The 21509-nt window shown below is 38.9% G+C and overlaps 1 protein-coding gene and 1 pseudogene across 2 annotated transcripts in view; one reads left to right on the forward strand and one right to left on the reverse strand.

Moving 5' to 3' along the window:
- The window catches only part of FAM81B (family with sequence similarity 81 member B), a 66530-nt gene extending 55420 nt beyond the window's left edge, over positions 1 to 11110 (reverse strand). Inside the window, exons 1-2 of the mRNA XM_082458191.1 lie at positions 11034 to 11110; positions 1274 to 9336 (exon numbers count right to left, since the gene is read on the reverse strand). Of these exons, the coding sequence (XP_082314317.1) occupies positions 1274 to 1286 (13 nt within the window). The 5' untranslated portion in view covers positions 1287 to 9336; positions 11034 to 11110. The remainder of the gene's footprint in view (positions 1 to 1273; positions 9337 to 11033) is intronic.
- A 129-nt stretch (positions 11111 to 11239) lies between these two features.
- LOC309659004 (mitochondrial import inner membrane translocase subunit Tim17-A pseudogene) lies at positions 11240 to 21168 on the forward strand (annotated as a pseudogene). Its single transcript has one exon. The product of its transcript is annotated as a mitochondrial import inner membrane translocase subunit Tim17-A pseudogene (transcript).
- Positions 21169 to 21509: the final 341 nt, after the last annotated feature.

Below are 21509 nucleotides of genomic sequence, written 5' to 3' on the forward strand. Positions count from 1 at the left end.
GGCTTCGGCTAATATCAGCCAAATTAATTGACTCACCACATTAAGAAGGGCAACACATTAAAATATAGTAACTTTGGACTTCCCTGGTGGCACAGTGGTTAAGAATCCGCCTGCCAATGCAGGGGACACGGGTTCGAGCCTTGGTCTGGGAAGATCCCACATGCCGCAGGCAACAAAGCCTGTGTGCCGCAACTACTGAGCCTGTGCTCTAGAGCCCGCGAGCCACAACTACTGAGCCCGTGTGCCTAGAGCCCGTGCTCCGCAACAAGAGAAGCCACTGCAGTGAAAAGCCGGTGCTCTGCAACGAGGAGTAGCCCCTGCTCGCTGCAGCTAGAGAAAGCCCGCACCCAACAACGAAGACCCAATGCAGCCAAAAATAAAACAAATAAATAAAAAATAGTTAAAATATAGTAACTTTGATCATTTACAATGAAATAAAATGCCAAGGGAAAAAATACGCCCTGGAGTCGTGAATTCATCTTCGTATAGAGTCTGCCACACGTACTCACACGGGCAGGGTCCAGGACAAACAAAACACAACTAAAAAAAAAACTGCCATGGCTGATAATGACAAAGGTAGGTAAAATAATAATTCAAAGACAATAACAATTCGAGTGGCTAGTTATTATGTTGCCATCCGATACAGAAACCATGAGTTTTTGTGGAGGCAATAAAAGCTCATGCTCATTGTTAAATTAGTTTACAGAATCTCTATGAGACTGGGAACGGGAATATTTGTTCTAGCTGCTCTAGCCCCATGACTTATTTCCCTCATTTCTCTGCAAAAATCTCTTCCGCTGCAAGGAAGTTTCTTGCTCTGCAAGGTGAGTGAGCCTTGTGCCTTCAGCAGCCTGCTCGAGGAGACCTCAGTTCCACATCCCTGAGGGTGTCAGCTCTCCAGGCACAGGTGCTGGTGGGCAGCCATCCCGCTTGCTGCTCTGATGATCTCCAAGAGCCTGTTTTTGCTGTGTAATAAGACCAGTGTCCCCAGCCATCCAGCCTCACACAAGCACCAGCGCTTCAAGGTGAACGGAAATATCTTTTTGAAAAGCATGTAAATAGATTCTAATCCCCAAATCAATGAATGTATTTTTGGCCCTCGACATCCACATGTTTAGCCAAATGGCCCTAGGACAGAATTTAATATTGTATCTGTTTGTCTCATCAGTAGAAAGGGTAATGAAATCCATAAGCGGAAGTTTTTCCTTGCTCTGGGAATACCTTTATGTCCCATCATTAAAATAGACGAGATTCTGTTCTGTACAAAACTTACCTCTGGGGCTCATTCCTTCAGTATGTACTACAGACCCACATCCTCTTATGGCCAGGATGCATAACCTTGTAAGTGTTTGGGCATCTTCCCTTTGCCCTTCTTCTAGCTTGGCTAGCTTTTAAAATGAAAGTGAAAATAATTTTGTCCAGCACATTCTTTTCCCTAGAAATTTGTAATCGGCTTTTAATAGTAATAGACATAACTAGACCAAACTGTAACCTAAGAGGATGGGAAAACATTTACTGAGTGCCTACTATGTGCAGGGCACAGGGTAGGTGTATTTATATATTTATAGTTCAGTTAATTCTCACAACAACTAAATGAGTATAGTATCCCATTTTACAGGTACAAGTTGAGGAACTTTCTCAAAGTCATATTGCAGTGTGGTTGACTAAAGCCTATGCTCTCTCCACATTGCCAAGCTGCTTATCTCTGACGTCTCTATATATCTTCATCCTTTTCTGCTCCCTTCTTCTTTATGGCATCTCTTCTGCCTCTTTCTGTTGAATTCATTCAATCATCAATCACTCATTTATCCTCTCAGTCAGTCACATAAGCATTCAAACATTTATTGGGTAATTTCTAAGTTCTTTCCTAGACATACAGCAGTGAGTGAAACAGAAAAAAGTCTTCTCTGATGTTATTCTAAAAGGCAGTGTACAATAAGTACACAGGCATTTAAGATGAAGTATGGTGAGTGTAATTATAGAGGAAAGCAGAGGTGCTGGGCAGCCCAGCAGAATTCTTGTATAGTCATCCCTTCTGAAATTATTATTGAAATAATCATTACACACTTTGATGTGTTTTTAGCCTTTCTTCTATGAACATATACATATATATGTATATGTGTATATATATATACATGTGTGTGTGCGTCTGTGTACTAAACATCATGTTATACATATAATTTTATATCACGACTTTTCCATTTAGTCTTAATGATATGCTATATTTTGACATTTTACCTGTTATTTTTGAAAATAGGATTTCAATAATTGGCTAATCATAATTCTATTTAACTGCTTTTTTATTTTTGGATCTTTAGATTGTGGCCAACTTGTTTTGGTAATAGTAATAATACTGTGATAATATTTTACACAGAATCATTTCATATACCTCTGATCGTTCTCTAAGGAAATGATGGATCAAAGGGTAGGAATATTTGTGAGAATCTTGATACACATTGCCAAACTGCCCTGAAAAAAATTATATTTTTGCAAGGCAAATTGAAAATATGTAACAAGAGACATAAAATTTCTATACCCAAATGTAGAATTTGTACATCTTAAAATATATTCCAGAGAACTATCCCAAAATACAGAAAAAGACATACAAACACATTCACCATAGTGTTAAAATAAGTAAAAATTGGTGTTTGTCTTAATTGTCCAAGACTAGGGAAATACTAAGAGTAATATTCTGTAGGACTTAATTATGACAACCATTAAAAAATAGAGTTTATTAATGATTACTTATGATATGTAAAATGTATATATTACAATGTTAAGTGGAAAACTGAGATACAAAATGTTATATACAGTTTGATTTCAACAACGTTAAGAAAAATTCCAAAAGGAATTTTATCAAAGCTTTAATGGGTTTGGGGAGGTAGGATTATGAATAATTTGTTTTCCTTCTTTCTAGTTTACTGTATTTTTATTAATATGAATTGCTTCTATATTTTAAAAATGACTAAGACAACTCTTCATTTGTTGTGCAATTATGTTTTTTTCCCCAGATTTCCTTACCAGTGTCAGTATGGGGACAAAATTTCAGCCATATTTTCATTTTCTAATGGCGTACACCAGTTTTAACGTTTTGTTAAGAAGTCATACTAGAAATCACAAGTTTCCTGGCTGCAGGCTGCTTTGAAGTGAGCAGGCTGAAAATGCCTGCTAATTCCAGATGCTTTCACAGATTCCACCCGACAGAGATGGGGATGGGGTGTAAGATGAGGAATTCTGGTTTTGTTCCTGACTTGCTCAATTCCCGCATCTCTTAGAAAGCAGCAGCAGCAGGGAAGGTTCCTGTCTGATCTGCTATTGATCCTGACGGAAGCAGGCAGGGAAGCACTTTGAGAGCAGAATATTCAGCTTCAGGCTGAGAAAGCACTTTTCACTCCAGATCTCAGACTCGATTTCCATCAGTCAATAATTGTTTTAGACTTTAGTTTGTGTTTATTTTTTAAGATGGAAGAGAGCATTATTTGATCTGACATAAAATAAGAAATGTCCTTAAGAGGATTCACTAGGAGACATTTAACATTTTTCTAAGAATTGAGGTGTCTCTGGTTATTTCTTATATTTTAAATTCAATATCCATATATATACCTATACACTTTTACAACATAAATGCATAAACCTGACATATTTTTCAAGTGAAGTCTTTTTTTCTATTTTTACTTCCTCCTTCCCTCAACCCTCTCACCCATGTTAACTACCTACCATGTAGCCTTTGTAGGAGATCTTTGTATCTTCAGAATATGTCAAGTAGATTAAAACATCTCTTTCTTACTCAGATTTTTTGGGGAATGTTAAACTTCAAATGTTAGCCAGGTTTGAGAGCTCTGTGACTCTCATTAGTAGCTAGTCTGTGCTAAAACTATACTTAGAGAAGTGTTATCTGATTTTATGTTAAGAATCGAAGATTTGAATGTTGTTTTTGGCAAGTGAACAGATTCTTTTTTATGCTACCTCAACTTTAAAATGTTCAAATAAATGTTCTATGACTTAAGAAATAAAAAAATACTTCCAGTGGCCATTTACAGGGAAGAGCACCAGGGAACTTTCTGGAATGGTAGAAATCTTCTATGTCTTGACTGTGTTGATTACCTAGGTGTATAGCATCCATCCAACTGTACTGAATTATATGCTTAAAATGGGTGCATTTTTTATTAAGTTATACTTGACATACATTATTATATTAGTTTCAAGTACGCAATGTAGTGATTCAATATTTTTATACATTATGAAATAGTCACCAGAGTAAGTCCAGTTCCCATCTGCCACCATACAAAGTTGTTACAATATTATTGACTATATTCTAAAATGGATGCACTTTATAGTAGGTAAACTGTACACAAATAATGTTTATAAGACAAAAGCACTTCTGTTTATCTAAACTCTGAGTTTTTAGAATTTGCCACGAAGACATTGTTGCTTACCACTACCGTCCTCACCCCTCTCCCACCTGTGATGATATGTGGATTTCAGATGATTTATTCTATGGGGCCATTTATGGACTGGGAAGTGATGGAGAGGCAAAAGTGGCTCTGCAGGTGACAGGTGTCACTCAAGGAAATGTCACCAGAGCTGTTTGCAGAAGCTGAGATAGGCTTAGTTCTTTCATGAGCATCTCCCAGGTGGTGGTGAAAGATGTAGAAGGAGGCATCTTGACTTAATGTCATGGAGACAGAGTCCAATTCTCTGTCCATATTTATCTCTCTCTGCTCCCTTTCTCATTACTGTATCAAGCAGAGGTCAGGCAGAACGATAGGTACCAGTTAATAAAACAAACATCATTATTTCTGAACCAGGCAACTCTCCAACTGCTTGTTATAGTCTCTCTAAAGGCAATTTGGGGCTAAACTTTATTGTGGCTTTATTCTATTGTTTAATTATGGTGGTGACTAAATTATTTTTTAAAGAAACAGCTTCATAATGCATCTAACTCTAAATTGCTCTTGGTTAGAAACAGTGAAATTTAGACTATGAAATGGCCAACGTAGATAATTTCCTTTCCTTATTCCCCAACATTTGGCCTTTTTTTGTAAACGTTTTTTAAAAAGCTCAAGTCTCCATAATAATGTTAATGGTAGAAATAAAATTGAAGAAGGATATTGAAGATACTTATGAGTAAAGGCTTCAACTACTTTGAAGGAAGTCAGAGGAATGGATTTATCTGTGCAGGCCTAGTATGTATTTACTTATTTATTTTAAATTTTCTTCAACAAAATCTTTGGGAATTTCACTGGGTAATTCTTTGTTTGTCTAGTATGTTTTATTAATAAATAAACTGTATGTTTAAGTAATAAAACTATCCAATAATGCAATTTTTCAATTTATCCAAATTGAGAGAGAACAAGCTATTTACCTGATAACACTGAAAATGTATAATCCTGTCACTGACCAAGTGATGAAGACTGTAGAAAGTCATCCAAACATCCAATTGGAATTTACTTTTTACCATCTCCCTGGGCAGTATGTCGCAGTGAATGGGCCGGGCATGCTGCCACACCTGGTGGAAGGTGTGGGGATGGCGTTGCCCCTCTCTAGGCCTCAGTTCCTGCAGAGGTCCTTCCCCTGCCAGACTGGGTGTGGTGAGTATATCTCAAGATGGAGCCAACCACTTATTAAAGGAAAATGCCTCCATTATCCACTGGGGAGCGTGTCCACTAGTGCCCTGGCTTCAGGGAGGAGGGGGAAAGTTGCTCTGCAGGAAGCCAATGAGGACATTTGCTCCTGGAGGGAAGAGAACTGCTGGGATGTGTGTGGGAGAGTGAGGAGACAGCATCACTTAAAGAGTGTGGACCATTTAGGGCTTGAGGCGACCCCTCCTTAGACTGCAAATCTTCAGCTGTTTCTAGATGCATTAAACGCTTAGGAAGAATAGTATATATATTTTTTCTTTTTATTATTTTTTTTAACATCTTTATTGGAGTAAGAATAGTATTTTTGTTTGTTTGTTTTTAGAAACCAGTGAACAGGCAGAATTTTGTGACTGGTTTACACTTGTGGAACAGAGATCCGAGCACAGATGTAGGAGCTGGACACAAGGGAGTATCAGGAAGTAAGCCCTGAGGATTTCACACAACCCAGTTTGAGACAAAAACCAAACCCCTGTCGGGGGTAATGGTTCCAGTCTTAGGATGAAGCAAAACCATGAAAGGCAGAGCAGACGATGAAAACAATATGAGATCCTGGGTGACTTCCTTGAACACTAAGTCAAACATCTTTTGCAAACTTCCCTATTAGACTTTCAAGTTTTATGAAATAATACAATTCCTTTTTGAATAAATCAGTTGGAAGAGGATTGTATATTACTTGCAGTAGAAACAACCTAATTGATATAAGTAATATAAAAGAGTATTATTACCATATATGTAAATCATACTCTTTAGAGTTTAGATGTACAAATAAGTAAATGATATTTTAATTTTAAAAACCTTTGAACAAGCAAATCAAAGATGTTAAACAGCCCACTGACTTAGCAGTATGTGAAATGGATATTAAATCACTTGATGTGGAATAGTTTTTAATGTTTTAAATATCTTTTATGGAAGGTTAGTTGAACACTAAAAAGAATAAAAAATTTACAAGATCTTGGCAACGTGTTTAGGTCTCAACTCCAAGTTTATGTTTATATTTTCAGTTTTTTTATATACAGATAAAGGATGATAAATCTAGTCTGGGATAAACTTAAATTAACTCTCTCTCTCTACAAAAGCAAATTTATTTCATATTATTCATAGTTGCTCACGGACCTGTGGTGTTTAAGAGATGTGGAACAATTTCCCCAAAGTGTGAACTTAATCATTTTTTTCCTGTACCTTTTGTAATAATTCAGGTTTTTAAAGCTTCAGGAATGAAAATGTTCCAAGTAACAAAAGAGTTCTTAAGGTGAGAACATAGATCAAATCTTATCATGTCAAGTAGAGCAATTTAATTATAGACCATTTGAACAAAGCTTGAAATATTAATATAGATGGGTGAAGGTACAGATTCCAGTCCTCATGAAAAAGTTTCAGAATACCACTTCTTTTCATGTAAACCCATCTTTCTTGTCCCTTCAATATTTTCACCTCCAAACAGGAGGAGCAGTCCTGGGAACATGAACCCAGTTCCGTTTTCCCTGCAGCAACTTTCTTTAACCTTTAAGACTCTTTTTCTTCGTTGACTGAAGAACCGTGACTTGTCCTATTGGAATCGTGCTCTTGCAGCGCGTCTCTGTTACTGTTTCTAGTCCGGGAGACTTGCTGTAAGGGACAAAGAAATGGAGAGGGAGAAGTTGACATATGTGCGCATTCAGTTTTCTCTATTCCATATGCACTCTTTGAAAGAACATGGATATGTATTTCTCTGTGTAAACGGGGAAGGGTGGATTCAGCAAGCTGTGAGTCAGCCAGACAATTCTAGAAGGACTGTACCAGACCAGGAAGGTTTATTAACCCAACTGGTCACAACTAACAACCAGGTAGAAAAAGCACTGGCGTTCCTGCCAGGAGATGGATGTGCCAGCCGTCCCCAGGGGGCATCTGACTCTGCCGGTTCTGTTCAGACTCAAGGGAGATAAAGTATCTAGGTGACTCTCCTAATTAGAATGAGCTGCCAATAAGGCATGATAAAGGAAATAATAAACTAAAGTGGGGCATTCTGTGACCAAGACTTGAAGGACATAGGGATAGAAAGAGGAGGCTTGGGGTGGGGGGGGAGCTGGAGGTGTTGAAGGGGAGGAGAGAGGGAGAGAGGAGCGAGATTCTGCACTGGGTCATCATCCTGGCCTGGCTGCAGCTGGTTGCTAGCTGCCCAAAGGCGAGAGCGTTCAAGTGAGAATCTCATGAAAGGCGGTTCTGCAACCCTGAGCCTGTGCTCCTCCTACTAGGAAAGACTGCTGTCCAGGTGGTTTCTTTGAGAACGGTGTGACCAATGTCAGTCTGTCCAGAACTTTGCTGCCTTTTGCACTGAAAGTCCCGCGCTGGTTGGTCACCCTGGGGTCCTGGGAAATTCGATGCAGGCTGGTGGGTAGGACCTTGCAGGCAGTGGTGCCCTCTTGGACACAGTATTACTATCCAGGGCAGGTCAAAGGAGGAGCGATGGAAGCAAATCTGAAAAGCATGGTTCACGTAGGAAATTTACTTTTCTCTCATTTTAATTTGGATTCCAGGATCCCTTGATTCAGAGAAAGAAGCACAAAGCTGTTACTACTGAGGTTCTAGATAACGCTCAGGTATCAGGAGGCCAACAAACCTGGTTCAGGGGGCAGAAATAAAGAGATTAGAAATATGAGGTACAGGGGGTGGTAGTAGAGGTCTGGCTATGGAGTAGGTTTCTTTTACCCTCCACCTCTACCATGGCAAGAAGCTGGCTGTTCATTTAACTTTACCATAGTTCCTATTGGAAGAAGCCCTCACTATATGAAAATAACCATGGGAGAGGCAATTAAATTACGTAGAAAAAAAATTCCACTGATTTCAATTCAAAATATGTGTACACATAGCAAAAACCCCTGGAGGAAATGTATAAGGAGGTTAAAATAGTGCCATGGAACGTGTTAGCTACCTGTCCTTTTGCAGGAATTAGAAAACAAAACAATTATATTACGTTCTATTGAAAAGGCTTTCCAACATGTGGGCTGAGTACCCGTTGATGTTAATCCATGAAGGACACAGAGCTGAAGACGTAAAAGAATCTGGAGAATTGTCAGCAAGAAGCTGTGCAGGTCTGTGGTGACCTAAATGGGAAGGAAATCCAAAAAAGAGGGGATATATGTATACGTATAGCTGATTCACTTTGCTGTACAGCAGAAACTAACACAACATTGTAAAGCAACTATACTCCAATAAAAATTAATAATAATAAAAAAAAGTAGCTGTGCAGGTAACAGTGGGGCAGGACATAGAGAAAGAGATGATTTACCTTTGAAGCTACCTCAGTGGCTTCAAATTCTTCACTGAGACATTTCATCATTTTTACTTGAAAGGAGAGTTCATGGTCAAGTAACTTTGGGAAACTGTTTCCCTTTGCTCCCTCTTCAGCATGTACTTTAGCAGGTCGAACTGCTTAACTTTGCTTAGGTATAGTATTTCCCAATGTTATAGAACCAGGTAATCTTATTTTCAATTGAGAAAAAATTATCATCATCCTAGGGAAATAGTGAACCACAGAACATACTTCAGAAAAACTGCTTCAGAAAGTTTGTTCCTGAGAATTATCCCAGTGACATTCTTTTCAAGGTCAATGGCATCTTCAGTTGGAATATGTGGCCTTTCCGAAAAGAAGTGTTGTCTTAATTAATTGGAGCTCTGCATGATTGTATCTTTGTGAATCTTCTCTTTGAAACGACATCTAAAATCCAAAATTTAAAATGAGACCAGTCTTTTAGAAATGCTGTAAACAAGAAAAGAGTTAAAAAGGCAAATACGAAAATTAAAGTGGCCATTTGAAGATCAGAATGATATTTCAATTAAAATCATTCAAAACAGGTGTTGAAATTCTTGCTAAAATTTGGATGGAATTAAACGTAAAAATTAACAAGGGCTCATTGGGAAAAGACTGCTGTTTACTTGAAAATGGCTGAACTAGAAAAAATACAAATGTAGTTCCTACCCAAACACTACCCTTTCAATTGCAAACCTGTTGAAAGTGCAAAACATAGGAAAATTACTTTATAAATATTTTATAACTAGAGGACATTTTAGCTGAGCAGCCTAAACATAGCCTTTTAGGTTAGAAGCAATATACTTTCGTTTTAATATGGTATAAATAGGTCATCTATCTTTATCGGAGAACATTGTTTTGCACTGAGTCAAAAAAAAAGGGAGGCTTTATTTAGATGTGAGGAAACAACAGGCATTCATTAAGAATATTTAGAAAAAGGGGGTGGGGGGAGGGATAAATTAGGAGTATGGGATTACCAGATACACCCTATTATATATAAAATAGATAAGCAACAAGGATTTACTGTAGAGCACAGGGAACTATATTCAGTATCTTGTAATAACCTATAATGGAAAATAATCTAAAAAAAATATAACTGAATCACTTTGCTGTATACCTGAAACTAAAACAATATTGTAAATCAACTATACTTCAATTAAAAAAAAGAAAAAGGGTGTATTATCTTTCAAGAAGTCTCTGAAGATTTGTCTTGATTGAATTGTCCTTTCCAAAATAAATGAAGCACTAAAGAGGTTTATCACTTGACTGAAGTCTTCTAGAAAAGTAGTTTCTCTCTATGAGTTATGTGACACAGGGAGGTGAGTAGATGTCTTGGCCTTGGATGAAAGCTATGTACTCTTTCTGGAGTTGCCACATCCATACACAGGACCATGCCCAGGAAGATTTGTGAGCAGTCAGTTTTCCTTGGGGATTTCCACATGCCCAAGAATATTCCTCCTCCCCATCTCAGTATCTCCATAAGCGTCCAGTGTTCCAGGTCTCCAGCTGCCAAGAGTCCCTTCTTTGGTACTCCATGCTGGCCTGCTTACGCAATGCATCTTTCCTGTATCTTACTGAAACTTCAAATCTTTTCCTCCTTCCTATTTACAAGAGCAAAACACTGGAAACAACTTATATGTGAAACAGTAAAAAAAGTTAAGAAATGGATTCTGATGAAATACAAATCAATCACTAAAATGATGATTTTGTTCACCAGAGAAATGTTAAGTGAAAAAAAACCAAGATATAAATTCTATGTATTATATAATCCATATATATAAATTCTATCTATGCATTCTTTCTCTATACATGTATACATATTCTATGTAAGTACTCTCTATACACACATATTTACACATACATGCAGCACTAAAATGTTAATAGCACTTATCTCATGGTATAATTACAGTTGATTTTTGTCTTCTTTACCCATTTTATTCATTCCAAATTCCTCACAATAGTTGTGTATTTTCCATTAAGAAAAGAACTTGTTTAGAAATAATAGAACTATTTTCACTATGATCCATTCCAGTCTTTGAATCCCTGGTTTTTGCTACAGGAACTGGACTTATTCATGCAATTATGTTAATATATGTGGCACAGACCTTGAATTTTGTGTCAAGAGGTCTGGAGACTAGACTTATCCTCTGCTGATCGGCTCTGTGACCATCCTTGGACAAGTGCCCTGGCCTCTCGGTCCGGGCATCGCGGCGCGGCGGAGTCAAGAGAGGGGAGTAGGCGTGCGATCCCCGCCCCTGGCGCCTTGTGGATGACTGTGGTGGGGCCTTTGCCGTGCGCACCGTAGGTGGTGGTATCTTTCAAGCCCTCGAAGGTTTTCGCAGTTTTCCGGTGGGAGGAAACCACAAACTAGGCGGGAGTTTGACAGATCTTAAAACCAGGGCTCCGCAGTTGGGAGGTAGCTTTGCAGTCTGGGGAGGTCTGTCTTCCAGGACTGACCGCAGTATGGTTCAAGTCAGAGGGAAAGAAGATCCCTGGAATTCCATCACAAGTGGTGCCTGAAAAGGAGCCGTTCTGACAGAAAGAAAGAGGCCAGTGGTTATGGTTGGGTCAGCCGTGATGGCTGGCGTTTTTCGAGCTCTAACTGAAGGAGCTGGTATCTTGTTGGCAAGATTTGCCCCTGCACAATTCCCCAACCGTCCTCCGTTTGCTGAAGACCTCTCCCAGTTGCCTTCAACCCACTTACCATACTCACCTTTCAGAGACTATGGACAAAACCAATGGGACTTCTTTCCCAGGATTTCTTTAATGGAATGAGCTGTAGTTCAAGGAAGGATTTCAGAAAATCAAGTTACAGCCTGTTTTTAAAGCCATAGGTGGGACAACTATGGCCAGATAGGCTATGAAGAGACATTTGGCACCTTTTTCTATTTAAAGGAAGATGGTGGGAGGGGGGTTCTTAAAAGATAATACATTTATTTATTCATACTTGGCTTGCATTTGTGATCCAAATAAATGTCTAAAATCTTTAAAAGGAAATACAGTAAGTCCTTAGAAGATGAAGGACCAAACGCCAAACGGCAATGAAACACAACCGTCATTTCCTTGGGGACTTCTCTGCCTGGTTTTGTTGTTAGTCAAACAATAAAAAACACCTGGAGATTGCTCTCTATTTAAAAAGAAAAAAGAAGAGGTTTGGATGAGACAGATGACCCTTGAGGCACCTCTCTGGTGAGTCTATGGCCCTGACCCCCGCAAGTAAGGTATGGTCACTTTAACGGGCTTGTGCATCGATCCCAAGAAGTACATTTAAATGATAAACATTTTTGTGACATAACTGGCAGTCCTGTATGAGAATATTTGTGGGTTTGTGGGCTTTTCCAGGCCTTACTTATGTCTCTAGGACAATGGTTCTCAAACTTGAGCCGGCATCAGAATCACCTGGAACCTTGTTAGAACAGAGACAGCTGGGCCCCAGCCCAGGATTCCTGATTCAGCGGGTCAGGGTGGGGCTGGAGAAATTAACGTTTGGAACAAGTTCTGGGTGATGCTGGTGATCTGGAAGAACCCGCCTGAAGAAAATAACCTGGTTGGGGGAAGGCATTTCTCATGTCTGTAAGTATCTTGGATTTCTGTTTTTTCCCCTTTCCAAAATTCTTAGAGAAGTGTTCTGAAGATTATGCAAGGATATCTTCAAGACAATTTTATTTTAAAATTTCCTACAAAAGCAATGAAAACATTATTCCTCTGGATGCTCTAAGTAGGAGCAAATGAAGAGATTAATGAGAGGCTTGGGTCTGAGGGTGGTCTGAGGAAGAGAGGGTGTGTTGTTTAGGTTGACTAGAGTCTCCTGCACCTAGAAGGCACACAGTTTCTTTGATGAATTCGACAAGAAAGTGAAATGGTTTTCTCTGTGGAGCATGTTTAACCTAAATACCAAGATGGGCTCAGGATGTCACAGTTACTTGATTGGTACCTGGATGAGCCCTCACAGACATTTCCCCTGTCTTGTTACTCAGCTTACAGAATCAGTAGCAACTATGGGCGTGAACATCAGAGTCGGCGAACCCAGGCAAGGACGCTGACAAGGCAGCCTCTTCTGCCTGTGGGACTAGTTCCCATTCCAGGAATACATCATGTACTGTCACTTCCCATATCTTTTGCACACACACCACCCCATCTACCTATAGTGCCTCAGACTAAGCTACTTGTCTGCTGTTGTTGTCGTCCTACTAGCCCTCTGTGAGTGACTTGTCACAGCTTACTGTCATTGTTCAATGATGTGCTGCTTCTTCCATGGAACTGGAAGTATCTTGAGTACACAGCTGGTCTTGGATTCATCCCTGTATCTCCAGAACCTAGTAGGGCATTGGACAAATGTTTTCTGTTGAAAATAGGGCCATGAATATTCACAGGCAAAATTTTATCTTTAATATGAGTAAAATGATCAATAAAACAAGACCACAACTCAAAAGTAGGTAAACGGAGTGTGAAAGATCAAATCTCTTTGTACTTTCTCCATGTTCAAACTAACAAACCAACAAACTTCCCCTAGTTTCCAACCACTCTCGGCTCTCAGCCTCTCCTGGTCTCTGTCTGCTCCAGGATCTGCCAGGGCTCTTCTGGAAATTTCAGAAATCCACCTTGGATTTCTCATCTGATTTCTCCCCTGCACTCTCTGAAGGAGGTCACTGCTTGTTTTTTTTCCTTAAAGACAAATCAGAGCCCTGATATTTCCACAAATAAATAAAATGGAGGCTAAAGTACTTGGTGCTTAGAAAGAAGCTTGGAGGTATTTGATGCTACATTAGATTTTATTCTTGCTTTTAAAAGAAAGAAGTTGATATTTCTCTCTATTTTTCTATCTAGCTATTCAGTATTTAAACCAGCTATATTTATACTTGTTTGTATGTATAGAAAAGTGTTTGAAATGATGTTTACCTACTGGTAATTATGGATAATTTATACAGTGGGATTCAAGTGGCTTTTAAAACACTGTCCTTTATCCTGGTCAGTATTGATTCTTAAAAAAAAAAAGCGTGATTTTTATAATTGCTATTCCAAAATAATTGCTTCCATAAATATTTAGAAGATCCCATGCCTCATATAATGTCAAACCATAGATTCATCTGTTCTGTTTCTTAAAAGACACAAATGTCAAGATGCATAGACTCAAGTTACCAAAGCCAAGAGCAGAAAGGCGAGTTGTTTTTGTGTATAAATAATTCTGCAGAACTGACCTTTTGTGACTTTTCAACCTGCAGTACCTGGAGAATTCTTTGGGGGAAGGAATCTGACACTATTACAGGTAGATCAAGGAGGGAGTTATTTCAGGCAGCCAAGGTTGTTCTGTCTTTAGAGTGAGTCAAGGTAATGCTGTTTGGCAAGTTTTCCCCAAAAAGACATGTAACCTCAGAGATGCGAAATAGAGCACGAGCACAAGGTGATCATGACCTGACTGTTCTCCTGGTAAGACATGATGAAGGGTTGTTCTAAATGTGCTTGGTAAAGAATCTTCTAATTTTTTGTCTGGATGACTTTATGGGGTTTTGGTGTTGCTACAGGCTAGCTATATGTCCTTGCTGGGACAGGAAATTAAAATGGAAGTTTTGGCTGAATTCTCTGGTGATAGATTGCAGATAACAATGTGAGCTGTGAGACAGAGCATCCTATAGGAATTTCCAAGTTAATATCCCAAAATCAGTTACATGATTTTAACACATCTCAGCCACCTCAAGGATAAAAAAGGGTCCAGTTGTTGGGGATCAAGAGAATTTGTGAGAAGGATTTCCTTGGAGATCAAAGCTTCAAGGGGACAAGGTTTATACGTGTGTGTGAGGGCACTTCTCTTGCAGAAAGTGGGGAGATCCCTGGTGGCCTAGTGGTGAGGATTCTGGGCTTTCATTGTCATGGCCCGGGTTCAGTCTCTGGTCGGGGAACTGAGATCCCACAAGCTGTGTGGCACAGCCAACACAAACAAACAAACAGACAAACAAACAAAGAGAAAGGGGCTTCAGGGCTTCCACGGGATCACGTGGAGAACTTGATATGTGACACAGTACGACCGCTACCTAGGAAATGTTCAGGATGAGAGATGGGCTGACTGCTGGCTGTGGTCTGATTGAGTCTGTGGGGTGGGATAAAAGCACTGGTCAGGATGGGAGGGAATAAAGACGGCCTGGAGGCAGAGCTCTGTGGGCTCCCATTGGGTTAGTGGCAGAACATCCTCCCTCAGGAAGTGGAATACCACAGGGACAATAGCCACTCCGGTACTAGGATCCAATGCAAGCAATGGCCTGCTCCAAACCAGGGATGACAGGCCAAAGGCAGGATATGAAAGCAGGTCAATCAAGTCATGAGTTTTTAAGGTATGTTAAGATATAGTTAGCATAAGTCAGAATTATGGCACCAGTTACTTCAAGTGTCCACGTGTGACCTCTTGCATAATGACTGAAGCATGAATTGGTCCCACTCCTGCTGAAGAAAGCACTGCCCTCAAGTGGAAATTAAAACAACCTCAACAGTGAACCAAGCAACAAAAAACAAAAACTGCTTGCTGGCAGTTCACACAGTCATTTTGAATTGAATTTTCTATAAATTACAACAAATAGAATAGATACATGTATGTGTATAACTGAATCACTTTGCTGTACACCTGAAACTAACACAACACTGTTAATCAACTATACCCCAATATAAGATAAAAATTAAAATATAAAAAATTTTCTTATAAAAAAATTACGACAAAGAGAATTCTGAATAATAGACAAGTGGTGAGGCCCATATGAGTCAAGGAAATCCTCTGGGTCTCAATCAAATGTTGAACAATTAGAAGTGGGGGGGAAGGCAGATGATTAGCCTGACCTGGGACACTGGCATGTCATAGTTTAGCCCTGTGCCTGGGACTCTTGACTCATATGGTTTGGTCCTAAGGTCACCGTTCCACTCTGTGGAGTCGTCCCTAAAACCTATCCCACATCCTGCTTGCCTCATAGAGAAAACACAAGATTAAGGCATTTTAAGTACAGACTTGTAAGATTGGAAGATTATAAGCCCTATTTTATTTAAATCAATGTTGGTTAGAAAGTATAACTGAACTTGAAGGATTTCCAGTTCCCACTAGAAATTGTTTATAAAGAACCAGGGAAGAATGAGAGTCTGTTGACACATCAGATTTGAAAAGACAAGACTCAAATCAGCCTTTACATCTTGAATAAAGTGAAAGTGACCAATATTTTCAGAACAGTTACTATAAAATTTAAGTTAAATATAAACTTATTCTATATCTTGTCATCATAAAAATGAATATTTCTATCTGTTTATTATGAAGGACCTTCAGTTTTCCTAGTATATTGAGATGCCGACTTGAGTAGTTTCAAGGATTGTTATAAGTTCCAGAATAGACTATGATACACACAGAAATCCAATTTATTAGAATGTTTGTTGCAGAAAACTGTGTTCTTTTCTAAAGTTGAAAGCTGTTTTTCTTGGGAGGTTCATTTACCATGGGAGGTTAAGTGTTAGATAACGGACGGTATTGTTGATCTAGCGCAAATTAACCCAATTAGAAAAAAAGGATTGTAGATTGTCTTAAAATTAGGAACATAATTAAAGGCATACTTCTTCTTTGAGATATTTGTTTACAACTAAAATAGTCTAACACATTTACTTTGAAACACTATGAGAATCTCAATTTCTTTTCCATAGCTTATAGTAACCTTTACCCCTATTGATTCAACAAGTCTACCCCAAGTGTAGGGGCAGAATCAGATCTGACCCTGAGACCCAGAGGATTTCCTTAACTCATATGGGCCTCACCACTTGTCTATTACTCAGAATTCTCTTTGTTGTCATTTTTTTTATAAGAAATCTTTTTTTATATTTTAATTTTTATTTTATATTGTGGTATAGTTGATTAACGATGTTGTATTAGTTTCAGGTGTACAGCAAAGTGATTCAGTTATGCATATACATGTATCTATTCTTTTTGTTGTAACTTATAGAAAATTCAACTCAAAATGACTCAAGCAAAAACAATTATTCGCTCCCACAACTGTAAACTCTAGGTAATATGTGAGGCAAGATCCAGCGGTCGTAGGATGCCATTAGGACAGACTCACTCAATCCTGGTTCTGCTTCCTCTGTGTTGACAGCTTCTGCCCTCATATGGTCAGATGACTACCAGCAGGTTTGGGTTTTCATTTGATCAGTTTAGCAATCGCAGTGTAAAGAGAGCTTATCTGACGAATATTGGTTCTGATTGGCCCAGTTTGGTCCACCCCAAACCAATCACTATTTTAGAGGGACGCAGGCTCCAACTGGCAAGGCCTGGGGTACATCTCCCCTCCCTGCCAACAAGAGGGGAGTCAGATAGACCTAGAGTGTGTGCATGCAGGGTTGGGGGCAGCGGGGATGTTTCGAGTTAGGAAAAAATTTCCCTCATCTATGTCCAGCCCTCTTTCATTCTTTTCCTCCTGGGTGGAGTTTTTCAGGGTGCCCACTTCACAGTCTATGCCTGGCCCTCTACCTTCTCCGTCTCTTCCTCATACCGAAGCCTGCTAGCCTCATAATCATAGCCCCACTTTAGAAGCTACACAGGGCACTTTAACTTTGAAAAGTACTGGTGTCCAGGCCCCATCCCTTGAGATTCTAGCTCAGTTGGTCTAAGGTAGAGCTCTTTCGGTTGTGTCTTGTAAAAGCTTTGTAGGTGATTTCAGTGTGCAGGCAGGGTTGAGAACTGCTGCTGCCAGTTGAACTTGATGCTGGGACGCACCTGCCCATCCTCCACACAGAACAAGATGAAGTTTGAGTGCTTATCCTCCCCGGGTGTTGCATTTAACCATATCCAGCCCTGCCACTAAGGGAATGAAGCAATAATGATGACGTGTCAATCAGTTACTAAGACAGAGAAAGCAGTTGGAGAAGCATCAGGGCCTTTTCATCACTCCTGCAATAATACAAGAAGGATCCCTCAGTTTGCCCTCGCATATGGTTTACCCAGTTTATAACTAATCTGACTGAGATGAGCTACCAAAGGGATGTTGTTTATTGATTTTTAGAATAAGAGATGCTTTAAAGTGCAGGGGTGTGTGTGTATGTTTCCTTCATAAAAAAAAAAAAAGATTCTCATAAAGAGAAATTAATTTTCTGTCTGTACCACTGGGTTTTTCTACAGATCCTTTTTGCATTTTCTCTGCCACAGGATTGAATTGTCATTGCTTGGCTCTCAAGAAACAAGTTGTATATTTTCTGCTGCATGAATCATTATAAACAACAGCTTTGGGAAGGCATTCTAGGGCCAGTAATTATACTGATGAAACAGAAAGACTGTATTCCAAGTGAGGTTAATTTTAGCAGAAGTCAGATAAAAATGTTGTTGACTAACAGCAAACATGCTGGCAATAGAGCCCAAATCACTGGTGCCAGTGACTTCTGGGCAGGCTTAAGTTGCTTAAAAGTTTGAAGTAGACATATTGAGCTGATTACATAATAACTGAGAAATCACAAGTAAAAAGTAATCCTAAATTAGAAATGTGATTGAGAATATAGAATGCTAACAATTTAAAGTCTCTGTGTGTGTGGTGTGTGTGTGTGTGTGCGCATGCACGCGTGTGTGCGAGAGTGAGTGTCGGGGTGGAGAGAGGCTCATAACCTATGTAGCTGATAACTGACACAAACATGTTTATTTCTCCACAGAGTAAGCTATTAGGTGAAGGAAATTTCCAAATGGAGAAAAAAATATATTGCATCTTATTATGAAAGCAATTTAGATGTCTTTAACAAAATCCATGTTTAAATTTTGTTCAGAATTCTGTTTTCTACAAAGAATACAATTCTTTTAGGAAATCAGTTAGGCTCCTTGTAGCCAGCATCTCAACTCAGTTTGCAGAAATGAGTGTTACCAGATGATTCAACAAATGAGTCCTTCTAGAAAAAAAATAAAGGCTGAAAACACAAAGGTAATTGGTAAAGAAGTCTGCAACTTAAGAGAACTTTGGCATAAGGAGGAAAAATGCAGTTATATTCTCATTGGAAACATGCCACATGTAGCTTTTCTCTTCCTTTTTTCTCATGTGGCGAAAAGAAGCAGAAACTCTGACCACAAAAAGCTTGAGTACAAAAGAATGTTTTCCCTACGGTTAGTGTGAATCACTTAGGCCAGGGTAGTATACTGACTTGGCAGCTGGTCTAGAGATTAGAGATCAGTCGACAGAAAAACAATTTATTAGTAAGAAAAAAATTTCAAATTAATCAAAAAGAGAAGGAATGAACCATGGTACTGAGCTGTTTGTGGGTGGAAACGCTATTTCAGAATCTACTGGATAAGGAACCTTTAAGGATATCACTAGGGGTCTGGCCCTCCCCATCCTCTCCCACACACCCATTCATTCCTTGCTTCTGATTTTTCCAGACTGACTTGAATCTGCTTCAGTCTCTTTCCATGTGTCAGGCAAAATGGCCATGTCTTAGATAAACAACACTGGTAGAAAGAGATTAAATTTCTCAACATCCACATATCAACCTTAGACAATTCTTTAATTGTCTCTTTTTGGGCTATATGCTCATTCTTGAAAAAGCTTTGTGGCCAGGGCTATTGGTACTTGGACTGGCCCAGTGTAGTAGGCTGAACCGCTGGGCTCTGTGAATATGTTGCCATAAAACGCAAAAGGGACTATGTAGATGTGGTTAAGTTAAGGATTTTGAGATGGGGAGAGTATCCTGGGTTATTTTGATAGGCCCAATATAGTCACAAGATTCCTTATAAGGAGGAAGGCAGAAGGATCAGAGTGAGAGAGAAGGCGATGTAACAATGGAAATCAAGGTCAGAGAGAAATAGAGTCTGGAAGAGACTATGCTTCTGGCTTTGAAGATGCAGGATGTGGCCATGGGCCAGTGAGTTCAAGGCAGACTCTAGAAGCTAGAACAAGCAAGGAAATGAATTCTCCCTGCAACCTCCAGAAGGGTCGCAGTCTTGTGACACCTTGATTTGAATATTTCTGACCTCCAGCACTGTACGAGAATAATTGATATTGTTTGGGCCACTAAATTTGTGGTAATTTGTTGCAGCAGCAATGGGAAACTAATGCACCCAGTCTGTGCCCGAACTACTAGGGGAACCAGGGCACAGTGAATGGTAGCCCAACTAGGAACCCATGAAGGATGCGGGAGAGGTGATTTTTCCAGAGGGACACTGGAAAACAAAAACAACATATGTATCATATTAATCAAGAAAATTTGATGCTGAGCAATCCGAAAGTTGGGGAGAAAACTTTAGAAGTGCAATTGGAAGAAAGGAACCAGGACCCTTACAAATGGAATTAATGGAATCCATTTGTAAAGCCCCTTCGGAGCTTGTTTTCTCTGGGCTTTGCCCATCTTTTGTTCGTGTCTTCCCCTGGGAGGGAGGATCTTTTGGAATGGTTTGCATTATTTTGGTGGACATCTTAGGATGAATCAGTGATACTTATCCTTGCAAGGAAGAATCAGTCACACTTGTCCTTGTAAGGCATATTGCTATGAACTAACATGTTTAAATTAATAGCTGTTCCTAAAGTGTTCATTTCTATGTTTGGCTATATGGCTTGGAGAAATGAATCATGATAGGCAGATATGTTTATTCAATGTAGTTTGAAGATGCTAGCTGGCTTAAAGCTAGGGCTCAAGATGAAGAATTAATTTATATTTTGAATAAAGCCAAAAAAATGAGTATCTCTCCCACTTATCTATGTTCCCTACCATCATTTTTAAAAAATTCAGTTTTTTCAAACTACAGTTATTTGTGAAAACTATCAATGATTTTTGCCACATTTAAACACTACCTTTTCTCTTGTTAATGCCTATTTATTTATTTTTATTGAAGTATAGTTGATTTTCAACATTATATTAGTTTCAGGTGTACAACATAGTGATTCAAAATTTTTATAGATTATACTCCATTTAAAGTTATTATAAAATATTGGCTATATTCCCTGTGCTGTACATTATATCCTTGTAGCTTATTTATTTTATCCATAGTAGTTTGTACCTTTTAATCCCATACCCCTGTCTTGCCCCTCCCCACTGGTAACCACTAGTTTATTCTCTATATCTGTGAGCCTGTTTCTGTTTTCCTATATTCATTTGTTTGTTTTATTTTTCAGATTCTGCATATCAGTGATAACATACAGTATTTGTCTTCCTCTGTCTGACTTATTTCACTAAGATTAATACCCTCCAGGTCCATCAATGTTGTTGCAAACAGCAAAATTTCCTTCTTTTTTATGGCTGACTAGTATTCCACTGAATATATATATATATATATATATATATAACTTCTTCTTTGTCTAGTCATCTGTTGATGGACACTTAGGTTGCTTCCATGTCTTGGCTATTGTAAATAGTGCTGCTATTAACATTGAGTTGCATGTATCTTTTAAAATCAGTATTTTCATTTTCTTCAAATATATACCCAGGAGTGGAATTGCTGGATCATGTAGTATTGGGTTGGCCAAAAGGTTTGTTCAGATTTTTCCATAACATCTTATGGAAAAACCCGAACGAACTTTTTGGCCAACCCAATAGTTCTATTTTTAATTTTTCGAGAAACCTCCATACTGTTTTCCACAGTGGCTGTACCAATTTAC

This window comes from Balaenoptera physalus (genome assembly GCF_965194825.1).
Source record: "Balaenoptera physalus genome assembly, chromosome: 3".
NCBI lineage: Eukaryota > Metazoa > Chordata > Mammalia > Artiodactyla > Balaenopteridae > Balaenoptera > Balaenoptera physalus.